Here is a 16524-nt window from a genome sequence, read left to right as displayed (position 1 = left end):
CGCACCACCACACGCAACACCACACGCACCACCAACACGCACCATACACAACACCACACACACCACACGCACCACACACGCACCACCACACGCACCACCACACGCACCACCAACACGCACCATACACAACACCACACACACCACACGCACCACCACACGGTCACGCTCATTAGACCCTATCCAGAAATGAACCGCAGTACCTTGGCTGAGCTCGTCAAGAAACATCAACCATCACGCCACCTCCGATCATGATCTTCGCAGCAGCGGTTTTTGGCTGAGCCATCGCACAAAGACGGTGGTCAACGCGTGGCGCTTTCAGATGCGCTTCTGTGGCCGTCTGGAACGCTCTCCCTGTAAAGTCACGTAGGTAAAAAAAAAATTGAATTTTTTTTATAAATCACGACGTTTCGGAGGCAACACAAGCTTCCGTCTTCAGGTGGAACCGTCACAGCACGATAGCTGTATCAAGTAAAGAGCTTGTGTTGCCTCCGAAACGTCGTGATTTATTATTTTATTTTTATTATTTATCATTTTTATTATTTATTTTTTACCTACGCGACTTTACCGAAAGAACCAAGAAAACACCACCAGCTAGATCGACCAACTAATTTGTTTAGAACTGCTTGTTGTCGTCATCGTTGTCTTTAGTTTGTTGTCCCTCCACCTGCGATCGGCGCGGGTGGCTACGTACGGTGCGAGAGAGGTTCCCCGTAGACACGGGCCTCCGGAGCGTTGACACGCGGACGCGCCGCCTTCCGTTGTGTCGATTCGCAGTTCCGTGCTTGAGCATCGTCAAAGTGGAGGAGGAGGAGGAGGAGAGCGACACTCCGGAGGAGCCGGAAGGTCGCCACGGAGATCCGGCCACCGAGGACCAAAACTTCATTGAGGTGGAGCTGTCGGATGAGGACATGTGCAAAGGTGGGAAGGGCGCACACATTTCATTCTGCCGCCATGCAAAGCGCACGCACAGACACGGACACGCACGCACGGACACACACGGAGATTCCACCCGCGTAGCCTCTGTTGGGCTGTTGGGGCCAGTGTTGTCGGTTGGGGCTAACAGCACTGCGAATTTTTTGTTTTATTATGTTTTATTTTTTATTATATTATTACTTCCCTTCTACGTGACTTTACCGAAAGAACCAAGAAGATGAAGCACTGCGAGTGGCTGCCTTGAGGTGCCATCTGTTGAGGGAGTTGCGCAAGGCGGTTCAGGGGCTTGAGATCGGGGAAAGCGCCGGGGCAGAGACGACCTCCCAAGCAAACTGCCGAGGGATTCATCTTCTTGGTTCTTTCGGCAAAGTCACGTAGAAGGGAAATAATAAAATAATAAAAAATAAAACATAATAAAATAATTCTCACGACGTTTCGGCCACAACGCAAGCAGCCGTCTTCAGGTGGAGAACAGGTCTGTCGAGTAGACATAGTCTGAATGGCACGCTCCAGGCTTGGAGCGACTATTTATGCTGGGATGGAGGGGCGAAGAGCGCCTTGACAAAATAATTTGCATATCAAGAGGAATTTTGCATATTTATGGTAAATGCAGATATGCGATTAGTACTACTTGTGAAATGCGTAGAAGGTTTGGCGAGGGGTTTAAAGTCATTATGCCCGTGCATTATGCAGGATTAGCAGTACCGCCACCTAGTGGTGGTGATGTCACCGCCACCTGGTGGTGGTGACGTCACCGCCACCTAGTGGTGGTGCCGTCACTGCCACCTAGTGGTGGTGACGTCACCGCCACCTAGTGGTGGTGACGTCACCGCCACCTAGTGGTGGTGACGTCACCGCCACCTAGTGGTGGTGCCGTCACCACCACCTAGTGGTGGTGACGTCACCTAGTGGTGGTGACGTCACCTAGTGGTGGTGACGTCACCTAGTGGTGGTGACGTCGACGCCACCTAGTGGTGGTGCCGTCACCACCTAGTGGTGGTGACGTCACCTAGTGGTGGTGACGTCACCTAGTGGTGGTGACGTCACCTAGTGGTGGTGACGTCACCACCACTAGGTGGCGGAGGGCGGCTGTCGTCGTTGACGAGTCTCCGTGCGTCTGCGTGGGGTGGGCGGGCGGCGCCTGGGGGGGTTTGAACTCTCGCGCGGATGTCTGCGTCGTCGCAGGCGAAGCGACGGACGAGCGCGACGGTGGACGCCTGTGCGCCGCGTGCGCCGATGACCCCGGCGGATACTTTGACGCGGAGCCACGAGGCGGCACAGACGACAACGGCGACGACTCGGGCAGTCGCACGCCGGGGGGCTGCGTGCGCTGCGGCGAGCCGCTCGGAGACCCTCCGGAGACGACGCCGCCGACGCCGGCACCGACGCCGCGTCGCGCCGGTGCCGGTGCCAAGGCGGAGCGCCGGGCGTCCCACGAATGCGCCGAATGCGGCCGCGCCTTCTCGAGCAACTCGAACCTGGTGCGGCACTCGCGCATCCACAGCGGCGAGCGTCCGTTCGCGTGCGCCGAGTGCGGCAAGGGCTTCGCCGACCCCTACCGGCTGAAGGCGCACGCCGCCACGCACTCGGGCGGGTGGCGGCACGCGTGCGCCGAGTGCGGGAAGGCCTTCTCGTGCCCCTCCAAGCTGAGGACCCACGCCGCCACGCACACGGGCGAGCGTCCGCACGTCTGCGGCCAGTGCGGCCGCGGCTTCTCGCAGCGCTCCAACCTCAAGCAGCACGCGCTGACGCACGCGGCCGAGAAGGCGCACGCGTGCGCCGAGTGCGGCAAGCGCTTCTCGCACCCCTCCTACCTGCGCGCGCACTCCATCACGCACACGGGGGACACGCGGCACTCGTGCGGCGAGTGCGGCAAGAAGTTCACGCGGCGCTCCAACCTGGAGGCGCACGCCCGCATCCACACGGGCGAGCGTCCGCACGCCTGCCCCGTGTGCGGCAAGCGCTTCCTGCACCGCTCCTACCTCAAGCTGCACGCCGCCACGCACACGGGCGAGCGTCCGCACGCCTGCGACGAGTGCGGCAAGCGCTTCACGCAGCGCTCCAACCTGGAGCGGCACGCCGCCATCCACGCGGGCGAGCGTCCGCACGCCTGCCCCGACTGCGGGAAGGCCTTCGCGCACCGCTACTACCTCAAGCAGCACTCGTACGTGCACGCCGGGGAGAGGCCCCACGCGTGCCCCGTCTGCGGCAAGGGCTTCGCCCACCCCTCGCTGCTGGAGAAGCACGCGGCGGCGCACGCCCCGTCCCCGCCTCACTCGTGCGGCGAGTGCGGCCGCGGCTTCGCGCACCGCTACAACCTGGAGGCCCACCGCAGGACGCACACGGGGGAGCGGCCGCACGCGTGCAAGGAGTGCGGGAAGCGCTTCGCGATGCAGTCCGGGCTCGAGCGTCACTTCCGCACGCACACGGGCGAGCGGGCATACGCGTGCGCCGAGTGCGGCAAGGCGTTCTCGCAGAGCTCGCACCTGCGGGTGCACGCGCGCACCCACACCGGCGAGCGGCCGTACGTGTGCCGGGAGTGCGGCAAGGGCTTCTCGCACAGCTCCAAGCTGCGGCGGCACGGCAAGGTGCACGCCGCCCGCTGCTGAGGCACAGTGGTGGTGGGGGGGGTGGTGGGGGTGGTGGGGGGGGGGGGGGGTGGTGGTGGTGGTGGTGGGGGGGGGTGGTGGTGGGGGGAGTCTCGTAAGGTCACAGAGACCCATAGACCACTCGGACAGAGACCCAGAGACTGGCACTGAGACCCGTAGACTACTTGCACAGAGACCCATAGACTCATCACACAGAGACCCACAGACTACTCGCACAGAGACCCATAGACTGGCACAGAGACCCGTAGACTCGCACAGAGACCCATAGACTGGCACAGAGACCCACAGACTACTCACACAGAGACCCATAGACTCACACAGAGACCCATAGACTACTCGGACAGAGAGAGCCGTAGGCTCACACACAGACCCATAGACTCACATAGAGAACCCTTGACTCGCATAGAATTAGAATATCGGCTTTATCTCCACGCAACTATGAACATTACTCTCATATATCAGAGCGTTGCCATCTGCTGTGAGTGGACCAGAGTGCCACTTGAAGAACAATCGATCTCTGAGGTAGTTAATGTGAAAACCTCTTTGGTTCTTTGGGTAAAGTGACGTATAAAGATAAAATAGTAAATTAAATAATAGCATACTACGACGTTTCGATTGCAACACAAGCAATCGTCATCGGGTATAAATGAAATAGCAACAAAAATCTAACCAGAAAACTATAGACAGACATATAAGCAGGCAGATATCACCAAGATACACAGAGAGAGCAACACATAGGCACACAGAGAGAGAACGTCTCTGTGGCGAGGCCTTGTGTGCCTACGTGTTGCTCTCTCTCTGTGTATCTTGGTGATATCTGTCTGCCTATATGTCTGTCTATAGTATTTCTGTTTAGATTTTTGTTGCTATTTCATTTATACCCGATGACGATTGCTTGTGTCGCAATCGAAACGTCGTAGTATGCTAGTATTTGATTTATTATTTTATCTTCATACGTGACTTTACCGAAAGAACCACAGAGTAATTCCTGCAGTCACGAAAGCTCCAAAATTAAGATTGTGAAAACCACTGCGACTGTTGGCCATGCTGTGTGGACCAGAGCGGTCACTTGAAGATAGAAGGAACCTTGGAGGTAGTTCTGTTATATCCACTTCCACGTCACGATACCGGAGATTGAGGTCCGCGGGAGTGTTGGAAGCCAGGAAAAGGACCCATTGCATACGCATGTAAACTATGAACTGTTTTATTCTACCAGGTAAGGTCCACTGAGCTACGTGGCTCTTTCAGAAGCGACCTGGCGATGACAAACGCGAGAGAGAGAGACGTTGAACTTCAAATATATAACAGGCGTCGGGGTCGGGATGGAACCCACGACCTCCTGTACACCAGGCGAGGTAGTCAACATCTCCTAGCCACCGTGATGATGATGATGAGAGAGAGAGACAAACTCCAAATACACAGCAGCAGGCGTCGTCAGGATCGAGATCGAACCCACGACCTCCTGCGTACCAGGCGAGGTAGTCAACATCTAGCCACCGTGATGATGAGAGAGAAACACAAACTCCAAATCTACAGCAGCAGGCGTCGTCAGGGTCTGGATTGAACCCACGACTTCCTGCGTACCAGGCGAGGTAGTGAACATCTCCTAGCCACCGTGATGATGATGATGAGAGAGAAACACAAACTCCAAATACACAGCAGGCGTCAGGGTCTGGATCGAACCCACGACCTCCTGCACACCAGGCGAGGTAGTCAACATCTCCTAGCCACCGTGATGATGATGATGAGAGAGAAACACAAACTCCAAATACACAGCAGGCGTCAGGGTCTGGATCGAACCCACGACCTCCTGCACACCAGGCGAGGTAGTCAACATCTCCCAGCCACCGTGATGAGAGAAACACAAACTCCAAATACACAGCAGGCGTCAGGGTCGGGATAGAACCCACGACCTCCTGCACACCAGGCGAGGTAGTCAACATCTCCTAGCCACCGTGGCGCCCAAGTCGTGAGCGCGCTGTCCAGGTGTGTGAACTCCTCCGCTCCACTCTCCACCACTGCCCCCCCAATCGCTCACCGCGGAGTGAGTGGGGGGTGAGTTCTCCTATAAACGCCACGTGTTGTGCTCATGGCGCGAATTGGACGAGATAAGGGGCCGTCCATAAATGACGTCACGCGATTTTGGACGATTTTTTGACCGCCCGCCCGCCCCCCCTCCATCGTCACACGGCGTCACAAAAAGTCGGAAGGATTTGAAACGATGGCCCTCTTCTCTCCGCTCTCGAAGGTTCCGTGTCGTTGTTGACGATGCGACAATGGATTGTTGTCTTCTGCTGTTGGGGATTTCCTTTGGGTGGCGTAGAACTCTCTAAATGACTTTGCTCATAGTGCAGCTTTAAGCAATTAGTAGCGATGCTCTGTAGACGTGTGCGTGTGTGTGTATGTACATATACGGGGAGCGGTGGGTGTAGTGGTTAGCGCGCTGCACTACGAACTTGGCGACCCGGGTTCGATTCCCGCTCACGGCAAACACCAGTGACGATTTTATCTGAACCGGTCCTGGGCCTCCCCTAGGTCGACTCAGCCTCAAATGAGTACCTGTTGCGGTGTGTAAACATCGCCGCTAGGGAGACAAAGGCGGTCGGGCGTGGTGCTGGCCACCCACCCCCTCGTGTACCGTTCCGGCCTTCATAGGTGCTCGCTAACAGCACTTGCCCCTACAGTCTGTTAAGGCTATACGGGGGATCTTTGTCTTTGTACATATACCTAGCTGTGCGTATGGTGACCAGTGATCAGGATCAGGACCGGTTCAGATAACACTGGTCCGGTTCAGATTACACTGGTCCGGTTCAGATAACACTGGTCAACACACTTTTTCTGGCATAAGGTATTCCAACGGTTTCCAGGTAATTTTGGGGTGCCGATTCCAAATCTGGCATCAGTTTTTGTCCATCACATCAGGTTTTTGAGATATCAAATATTGCATTTTCAATAAAAACTGCAGAAGAAAGATATTAAGTAAATGTGGATATCTACATAAAATGATATTATAAACGCACTCTCCTAAAAATACAGCGCCATATTTTAACACTAAAGCAGTCACCGACTCGCAACAACTTGCAATCATAAGTGACAGAGTTAATTTCAGGTAAAATCAATGAAAATGAGGTATGCCGAGAGCATAAAAATGAGATGTGATAGAGCAAATCTGTGATCAGATTTGCAATCGGCACCCTGAAATTAGTCTAAAACAGCTGCAAAAGTCCAGGCCAGAAAAAAAAAATGCTCACCAGTGTTATTTTAGAATACGACGTTTCGATTGCAACACAAGCAACCATCATCAGCTACGAATGAACGAGCTGACAAACATAGCGAACTTAGAAATAAAATGCGATACAACCCAGAGAGTCGCAAAAGTCCAGGCCAGAAATTCTTTTTTGACCAGTTTTATTATCTGAACCGGTCCTGGGGCTCCTCCCCTAAGTCGACTCAGCCTCTAATGAGTACCTGGTGCGGTGGGTAGTAAACATCGCCACTGGGGAGACAAAGAGAGAGAGGGAGACGCAGACTCCAAATGTGCAGAGTTGGGATCGAACCCACGACCTGTATACCAGGCGAGGGAGTTGACATCTTGGCAACACGACGCCCCGAATAGAACTGCGTGGCACATTGGAGATGTTGGTTGGGGTGTCGCTTTGCCTAGGAGCTCCCCCAGTGGCATCCATCCCTCCGCATCGCTAATAAACCACACAGTGTAACCGATGTTCACCAAGAACATCCCCCCAAAATGTTCTTAGGTTTTTTCGGTAAAGTCGCGTAGGTAAAACATTTAAATTAATAAAAGTAAAATAAAATAAAAATCACGACGTTTCGGAGGCAACACAAGCCTCCGTCTTCAGGTGGAACCGTCACAGCACGATAGCTGTATCAAGTGAGAGAAATTATAGAGACACGGTTTTCCTGTAATTTCTCTCACTTGATGCAGCTATCGTGCTGTGACCGTTCCAACTGAAGACGGAGGCTTGTGTTGCCTCCGAAACGTCGTGATTTTTATTTTATTTTTATTTTACTTTGATTAAATTTAATTTTTTACCTACGCGACTTAACCGAAAAAACCTAAGAATATGAATCCTTGCAGTCACGAAAGCTTCAAATCTAGAATCCCCCAAATGCTCAAAACAATCGCCCTGCAAATCACTCAACACCACAGTAGCAGCAGCAGCAGCACTATCACCACCACCCACACTACCCCCTACTGCAAACACCTCTTGCCAAGCTCTCTTGAGACTCTCCGTGAGGCTTTCCTGGCCCTAAACCAATCGAGCCGGTCACAACAACAACAACAACACGAGTGTTAACAATAAAATATATGTAAGTAATGGAATATGAATCCACTTTCTCCCGCAATTGCCCCCCTCTCCCTCCCTTGATCTCTTCCCCAGACATCCACAGCACGATGAAGGTTCCTCTTGCTGGGGGGGGTCCCAATGCCTCCTCCCAGCCCTCCTGTCTTGTAACGTGTCGCTCGTATTGCGGTCCGCGTAATGCCGCCCGTCTCTGCTGGGGGCTGGCGGTAGGACCGGTGCCAAACAGGTCCCTGCGGGGTGGGCTGGTAGGAACGAACAAATACGATACGAAGGGAGAGTTTGAGGCCTAGTTCTAGGCTTTAGGCCTAGCTGTAGGCTTTAGGCCGCTGTGAGTTAATTTTAATTTAAATGTTTTAATTATTAATGTAAAAGCTTTAAATGTAAATGTTTCTATTTAAAAAAAACATCAGGGAATGTAACATTGTTAAACATTAACTCCCTTTAACACACGCGGGGGTACGATACGAAGGGAGAGTTTGAGGCCTAGTTCTAGGCTTTAGGCCTAGCTGTAGGCTTTAGGCCGCTGTGAGTTAATTTTTAATTTAAATGTTTTAATTAAAAACTATCTCAGGGAATTATAAGGGAATGTTACACTTGTTTAGCCAGGGAAGCCTCACTGAGTCTAAAGGTTTTTGTAGGGTCCTGCCAAGTGTTTGCAGTAGGGGGCCATGTTGCTACACCTAATCGGACATCGGACGGACGGACGATATAATCTATTGTAGACTGGTTCACTTCGTTCCTACCGGTATAAACAAATCGCCTCTTGACACCGCCTCTTTGCCCGCAGAGGACCGTGTAAGCGGAGCAATTGGTTAAAGCTAGAGGGAAGGAAGTTCTGGTAAAGAAATCCGCGAGTTGAAGCCCGCTAAGCACGGGGATAGAAGGGGAAATATCCGAGGGGTGGACAAAATCCACACTCGTGACGATACCCAACAAAGGAGGTCTCATAGATTCTAAAAAAATTAACCCGTAAAAGCAAAGTTTTTCACTGTAAATCTTTTATATGCGTGGCGGCTAGAGTCCTCTCGTCCTCTGGCTTGAGATGACTGCCACCTATGGGTCAGATGATTGCCTGCCACCATTAAGCAATTGGTAATTAAATATAAAAAAAATTCCCCTAAAAAGTGTTACATTTTGCAAAACATTTTTCACGAAAATTAATTGTCACGCACAACGAGTCTGTGTGCAAAATGTCAGCTCGATTGGATCACGGGAAGTGGGTTAAAAAACGACCGAAAGATTTGCACGGTCGTAAGCGCGCAAGCAAGCAAGCGAACTTAATATAAAGGATTTAAAAATAGATGACAACGATGGCACTAATGAGCTACGTGTGTGCAAGGTACTGATGAGAGTACTATTACATTGATTAAAAGCGCAGACTGAGGATCGTTTGGTGGATGAACAGGCAGGGTTTAGGAAAGCTAGCAACACAGTTTAGGAAAGGTAGGGACACAGTACAGAAAATATTGATGTTAAGGCTTAAAGCAGAGAAAGCAAAGATAATAGGTTGGTTTACAACTGTATCAAGTAAATGAGAAATTCCAAGAGATCCGACCCCGTATTTATTTACTTGATACAGCGAGCGTGCTGTGACGGTTCCACCTGAAGACGGAGGCTTGTGTTGCCTCCGAAACGTCGTGATTTTAATTTTTATTTTTTACCTACGTGACTTTACCGAAAAAACCCAGGAATATGAATCTTTGCAGTCACGAAAGCTTCAAATCTAGAATGGTTTACAACTAGTTTCATACATTTCCAGAAAGCATTCGATTCGACGAAGCAAGATCTAACGCGGGCAACATTAAAATCATGCAGAGAATGGGAAAAGGCCGAGATTTTACAGGGTGTTGGTGAAGGGTCAAAGTCGGCAAGGAAAGTTTGGACGGGAAGTAGAAGAACGGTTCCCAACAACAATCACCAAACGTACTGGGAAAGAGCGATGGATGCCATTCGTGGCACACTGGCAAACGAGGTACCAATGGAGTGTTGTTGTTGTTGTTCTTCTTCTTGGTTCTTTCGGTAAAGTCACGTAGACGGGAAGTAATAAAATAATAAAAATAAAACACAATAAAATAATTCTCACGACGTTTCGGCCACAACGCAAGCAGCCGTCTTCAGGTGAAAACCAGGTCCGTCGAGGCGACAGACTCTTACTTCCCTTCTACGTGACTTTACCGAAAGAACCAAGAAGATGAATCCCTGCAGTCACGAAAGAAGCTTTAAATCGAAAGTTGTTGTTGTTGTTATTGTTCGGGGAAAGTTTGGAAGGGATTGGAAAGAGAGAAAGAGCTCACGGGGAATGTCTTGACGACGACATCACAAGAGATTGGTGCCAGAGAGACGTGGCCACCGCTTGGGCGGATTGGAATGACAAGACCCAGAGGAAAGTGGAAACAACGAAATGCGGAGTGGGCCCCTACAGGCTCTCTGCGCAGCCATGGATTGGGGTGATGTTGATGCACTACGCTATACACTGCACTATACACTACACTATACTACTATACACTACACTCCTATACACTACACTATATACTACACTAACTACTACTATACACTACACTATTACACTACGCTATACACGACACTATACACTACACTATACTACTACTGTACACGACACTATACACTACACTACACACTACACTATACTACTACTGTACACGACACTATACACTACACTACACACTACACTATACTACTACTGTACACGACACTATACACTACACTATACACTACGCTATACACGACACTATACACTACACTATACACTACACTATACACTACACTATACACTACACTACTACTGGACACGACACACTACACTATACTACTGCTGTATGGACAGCGTGCATGACGCTTGCCCAGACAAAGGGGACTTCCCCTTACAGACTATAAAACCAGCACCACCACCTCCTCACCACCACCACCACCTTCCACTCAAGCCAACAACTCTCCTTACTACAGGTAAAGTGAAGTTCAATGTTCATTTATTCCATTTATTTATTTATTTTCTGTGTCTTGGTTTTTTTGTATGCTTTAATGCATGTAATTACTGTAAACTTCGTGTAGAAATGCTTTACAGTGAGACATTTCTTGTGTCTGGAACCAATTGATGTCATCTTCTTGGTTCTTTCGGTAAAGTCGTCACGTAGAAGGGAAATAATAAAATAATAAAAATAAAATACAATTCTCACGACGTTTCGGCCACAACGCAAGCAGCCGTCCTCAGGGGAAGAACAGGTCTGTCGAGAAGACAGTCTGAATGAAACACCACCAGGCTTGGAGCGACTATTTAAGCTGCTGGGTTGGAGGGGGGGAGAGCGCCTTGACAAAATAATTTGCGTATCGTTTTTGCGAAACGTCGTGAGAATTGTATTTTATTATTTCCCTTCTACGTGACTTTAGCGAAAGAACCAAGAAGATGAATCCCTGGAGTCACGAAAGCTTTAAATCGAAATTTTATGTTTTATTTTTATTATTTTATTATTTCCCTTCTACGCGACTTTGCCGAAAGAACCAATAAGATGAATCCCTGCAGTCACGAAAGCTTTAAATCGAAATTTTATTATGTTTTATTTTTATTTTATTATTTCCCTTCTACGTGACTTTACCGAAAGAAGCAAGAAGACGAATCCCTGCAGTCACGAAAGCTTTAAATCGAAAATTTATTATGTTTTATTTTAATTACTTTATAATGTTTTATTTTTATTATTTTATAATGTTTTATTATTTAATGTTCAGAAATGTTTCATTATTTATTATTATATTATGTTTTATTTTTATTATTTTATTATTTCCCTTCTACGTGACTTTACCGAAAGAACCAAGAAGATGAATCCCTGCAGTCACGAAAGCTTTAAATCGAAAATTTATTATGTTTTATTTTAATTACTTTATAATGTTTTATTTTTATTATTTTATTAAGTTTTATTATTTAATGTTCAGAAATGTTTCATTTTTTATTATTATATTATATTTTATTATAATTATTTTATTATTTTCCTTCTACGTGATGACTTCACCGAAAGAACCAAGTTAGACGTCGTCTTCATGAACCCGCCTGGGCGTGCGTTTGTACGCGCGTCCATCTCGTCGGGTGGTGGAGGGTTCGAAGGAGATGATCGTGGACTGTGGTGAGTTCAGTCGGCCATGGTGTCACCCGACTGACGGTGCAGCTTGACCAGCATCACGGTGTAGACTCAAGACGTCTTGGCCTGCATCGAGATGTCTTGGCATGCATCAAGACGTCTTGGCATGCATCACGGTGTAGACTCAAGACGTCTTGACATGCATCACGGTGTAGACTCAAGACGTCTTGGCCTGCATCGAGATGTCTTGGCATGCATCAAGACGTCTTGGCATGCATCACGGTGTAGACTCAAGACGTCTTGGCATGCATCGAGACGTCTTGGCCTCCATCAAGACGTCTTGGCATGCATCACGGTGTAGACTCAAGACCTCTTGACCCCCCATCACGGTGTAGACTCAAGACGTCTTGGCCTGCATCAAGACGTCTTGACCCCCATCACGGTGTCTTGACCCCCATCAAGACGTCTTGACCCCCATCAAGAGGTCTTGACCCCCATCACGGTGTAGACTCAAGACGTCTTGACCCCCATCAAGACGTCTTGACCCCCATCAAGATGTCTTGACCCCCATCAAGACGTCTTGACCCCCATCAAGAGGTCTTGACCCCCATCAAGACGTCTTGACCCCCATCAAGACGTCTTGACCCCCATCAAGACGTCTTGACCCCCATCAAGAGGTCTTGACCCCCATCACGGTGTAGACTCAAGACGTCTTGACCCCCATCAAGACGTCTTGACCCCCATCAAGATGTCTTGACCCGCATCACGGTGTAGACTCAAGACGTCTTGGCCTGCATCAAGACGTCTTGGCCTGCATCACGGTGTAGACTTGAGACGTCTTGACCCCCATCAAGACGTCTTGACCCGCATCACGGTGTAGACTCAAGACGTCTTGGCCCCCATAAAGACGTCTTGGCATGCATCACGGTGTAGACTTGAGACGTCTTGGCCCCCATCAAGACGTCTTGACCCCCATCATCACGGTGTAGACTTGAGACGTCTTGGCCCCCATCAAGACGTCTTGACCCCCATCATCACGGTGTAGACTTGAGACGTCTTGTCCTGCATCAAGACGTCTTGGCCCCATCATCACGGTGTAGACTTGAGACGTCTTGGCCTGCATCTTGTCGCTCGGCGCGTTTCGATCCCTCCATCTTGAGGTGGAGGCGCCTGTGACAGAGCCGGGTGAGTGGTGGGTGAGTGAGTGGTGAGTGAGTGAGTGGTGAGTGAGTGAGTAGTGGAGTGGTGAGTGAGTGGTGAGTAGTGAGTGAGTGGTGAGTGAGTGGTGAGTGGGTGGTGAGTGGGTGAGTGAGTGGGTGGTGAGTGGGTGGGTGAGTGAGTGAGTGGGTGGGTGAGTGAGTGGGTGGTGAGTGGGTGGTGGGTGGTGGGTGAGTGGGTGGTGAGTGGGTGGTGAGTGAGTGAGTGAGTAGTGGAGTGGTGAGTGGGTGGGTGAGTGAGTGGGTGAGTGGTGAGTGAGTGGTGAGTGGGTGGTGAGTGGGTGGTGAGTGGGTGGTGAGTGGGTGGTGAGTGGGTGGGTGGTGAGTGGTGAGTGAGTGAGTGAGTGGGTGAGTGAGTGAGTGAGTAGTGGAGTGGTGAGTGGGTGGGTGAGTGAGTGGGTGGTGAGTGGGTGAGTGAGTGGTGAGTGGGTGGTGAGTGGGTGGTGAGTGGGTGGTGAGTGAGTGAGTGGGTGAGTGAGTGAGTAGTGGAGTGGTGAGTGGGTGGGTGAGTGAGTGGGTGAGTGAGTGGTGAGTGAGTGGTGAGTGGGTGGTGAGTGGGTGGTGAGTGAGTGGTGAGTGGGTGGGTGGTGAGTGGTGAGTGGTGAGTGGGTGGTGAGTGAGTGGGTGGTGAGTGAGTAAGTGACTGGTGAGTGAGTGGTGAGTGAGTGGTGAGTGGGTGGTGAGTGGGTGAGTGGTGAGTGGGTGGTGAGTGGGTGGTGAGTGGGTGGTGAGTGAGTGGTGAGTGGGTGGTGAGTGGGTGGGTGGTGAGTGGTGAGTGGGTGGTGAGTGAGTGAGTGGTGAGTGAGTGGTGAGTGAGTGAGTAGTGGGTGGTGAGTGAGTGGGTGGTGAGTGAGTAAGTGACTGAGTGGTGAGTGAGTGGTGAGTGGGTGGTGAGTGGGTGAGTGGTGAGTGAGTGGTGAGTGGGTGGTGAGTGGGTGGTGAGTGAGTGAGTAGTGAGTGGGTGGTGAGTAGTGGAGTGGTGAGTGGGTGGGTGAGTGAGTGGTGAGTGGGTGGTGAGTGAGTGAGTGGTGAGTGGGTGAGTGAGTGGTGAGTGGGTGGTGAGTGGGTGGTGAGTGACTGAGTGGTAGAGTGAGTTAGTGGTGAGTGAGTGGGTGGTGAGTGGGTGGTAGAGTGACTGAGTGAGTGTTGAGGGAGTGAGTGAGTGGTAGAGTGAGTTAGTTGTGAGTGAGTGAGTAGTGAGTGGGTGGTGAGTGGGTGAGTGAGTGAGTGTGTGGGTGAGTGAGTGAGTAAGTGACTGAGTGGTAGAGTGAGTTAGTGGTGAGTGAGTGAGTAGTGAGTGGGTGGTGAGTGGTGAGTGAGTGGTGAGTGAGTAAGTGAGTGAGTGGTAGAGTGAGTTAGTGGTGAGTGAGTGAGTGAGTTAGTGGTGAGTGAGTTAGTGGTGAGTGGGTGGGTGAGTGAGTGGTGAGTGAGTGAGTGAGTGGTGAGTGACTGAGTGGTGAGTGACTGAGTGAGTGTTGAGGGAGTGAGTGAGTGGGTGGTGAGTGGTAGAGTGAGTTAGTGGTGAGTGAGTGAGTGGGTGAGTGAGTGAGTGGGTGGGTGAGTGAGTGGGTGGGTGAGTGAGTGGTGAGTGAGTGAGTGAGTGGTGAGTGACTGAGTGGTGAGTGACTGAGTGGGTGGTGAGTGAGTGGTAGAGTGAGTGAGTGGTGAGTGAGTGGGTGGTGAGTGAGTAAGTGACTGAGTGGTAGAGTGAGTTAGTGGTGAGTGAGTGGGTGGTGAGTGGGTGGTAGAGTGACTGAGTGAGTGTTGAGGGAGTGAGTGAGTGGTAGAGTGAGTTAGTTGTGAGTGAGTGAGTGGTGAGTGGGTGGTGAGTGAGTGGTGAGTGACTGAGTGGTAGAGTGAGTTAGTGGTGAGTGAGTGGGTGGTGAGTGGGTGGTGAGTGAGTGGTGAGTGACTGAGTGGTAGAGTGAGTTAGTTGTGAGTGAGTGGGTGGTGAGTGAGTGGTGAGTGACTGAGTGGTAGAGTGAGTTAGTTGTGAGTGAGTGAGTGGTGAGTGGGTGGTGAGTGAGTGGTGAGTGACTGAGTGGTAGAGTGAGTTAGTGGTGAGTGAGTGAGCGGGTGAATGAGTGAATCTATTTAATTCCATCACAATACGTAACTTGCAACACCTCACCCATCATCATCCTTAAGGGAAAGAACGGTGATCCGATCTCTGACCCCCAGGAACGTTTCCCGTGGTCCAACGCTCCATTCTCTGTCCGTCTGCTACAGCAGAGGTGTAGGGGATTCCAACAGGACCTCACACCTCTGCTGTGTTGACCTGGTCAAGGCCTATGATATCGATCAGTATGCCTGGGCTCTGGGTTGTTCTTCCAGATATTGGTGGTGTCAGTGACCAATCTTAATTTTGGAGCTTTCGTGACTGCAGCAATTATTCTTTGTTTCTTTCGGTTAAGTCACGTCTAAAGATAAAATAATAAAATAAAATAATAGCGACGTTTCGATTACAACACAAGCAATCGTCATCAGGCATAAAAGAAATAGCAACAAAAATCTAACTGTCTATAGTTTTCTAGTTAGATTTTTGTTGCTATTTCTTTTATGCCTGATGACGATTGCTTGTGTTGTAATCGAAACGTCGCTATTATTTTATTTTAATTTATTATTTTATCTTTAGACGTGACTTAACCGAAAGAAACAAAGAATAAGGTGTCAGTGACCGTCTGCTCCCAAATCAGTTCGGGGGCTTTGCATTGGTGAGCGGCAGGCCCAGATGGAGCTAGACTTCGGCAAGGTAATCTATCCTTTTTACCGGGTAAAAGGGTAAAGGTATCGACATGCCAAGGGGTAAGGTAAAGGGTACAGGGTAAAGGTAGCGTGAAGTATTACCCGGTAAATACGGCGCCTTGTTTACCGCTAGAAGCTCCGTGGCGCAGTCCGTGGCCTCCATTTAATAAGTAATATTTACAATCATATAGTTTTTTAAACACGCTTTAATGAAATGTACCGTGCTAGTAATGGCAGAACTTCACGACTCCAGGAAGTGGCCCCAAAGCTTGCCATAACGTAAGGGGCCGTGCCCAATTACAGCCAACGTCAGTTGAGCGTGGACAATTAGACCCATAAAATTTTTTGTTTAAAAACAGATATTTTTTATTTTTTATGATAGAATATAGTGTTGTCATCAGTTTGACATAAGTATACCAAGTTTGCAGTCGATAGCACATTGGGAAGTGGGTTAAAATTGAGTTACAAGATTTGAGGATACGACAAGACAGTGAGTTCAAAGAAAGCGTGTAAAATTGGAATCATCGAGAGTATTCTATATGCATAAAGCGCTCTACCTTATAGCATTTACCTGTTATAAACCTTGTTCATGTGTAGTAGTACC

General features: G+C 50.0%; 1 protein-coding gene across 1 annotated transcript in view; it reads left to right on the top strand.

Annotated features, from left to right (window-relative positions):
• LOC144735464 (uncharacterized) overlaps nt 1-16524 on the top strand; it is a 30495-nt gene that overhangs the window by 6886 nt on the left and 7085 nt on the right. Inside the window, exons 4-5 of the mRNA XM_078617865.1 lie at nt 775-918; nt 2119-3539. Of these exons, the coding sequence (XP_078473991.1) occupies nt 775-918; nt 2119-3539 (1565 nt within the window). The remainder of the gene's footprint in view (nt 1-774; nt 919-2118; nt 3540-16524) is intronic.

Source organism: Lampetra planeri, chromosome 55, assembly GCF_965212315.1.
Source record: "Lampetra planeri chromosome 55, kcLamPlan1.2.h2, whole genome shotgun sequence".
Classification (NCBI taxonomy): Eukaryota; Metazoa; Chordata; class Hyperoartia; order Petromyzontiformes; family Petromyzontidae; genus Lampetra; species Lampetra planeri.
This window is presented reverse-complemented; position numbering and strand designations above follow the sequence as displayed.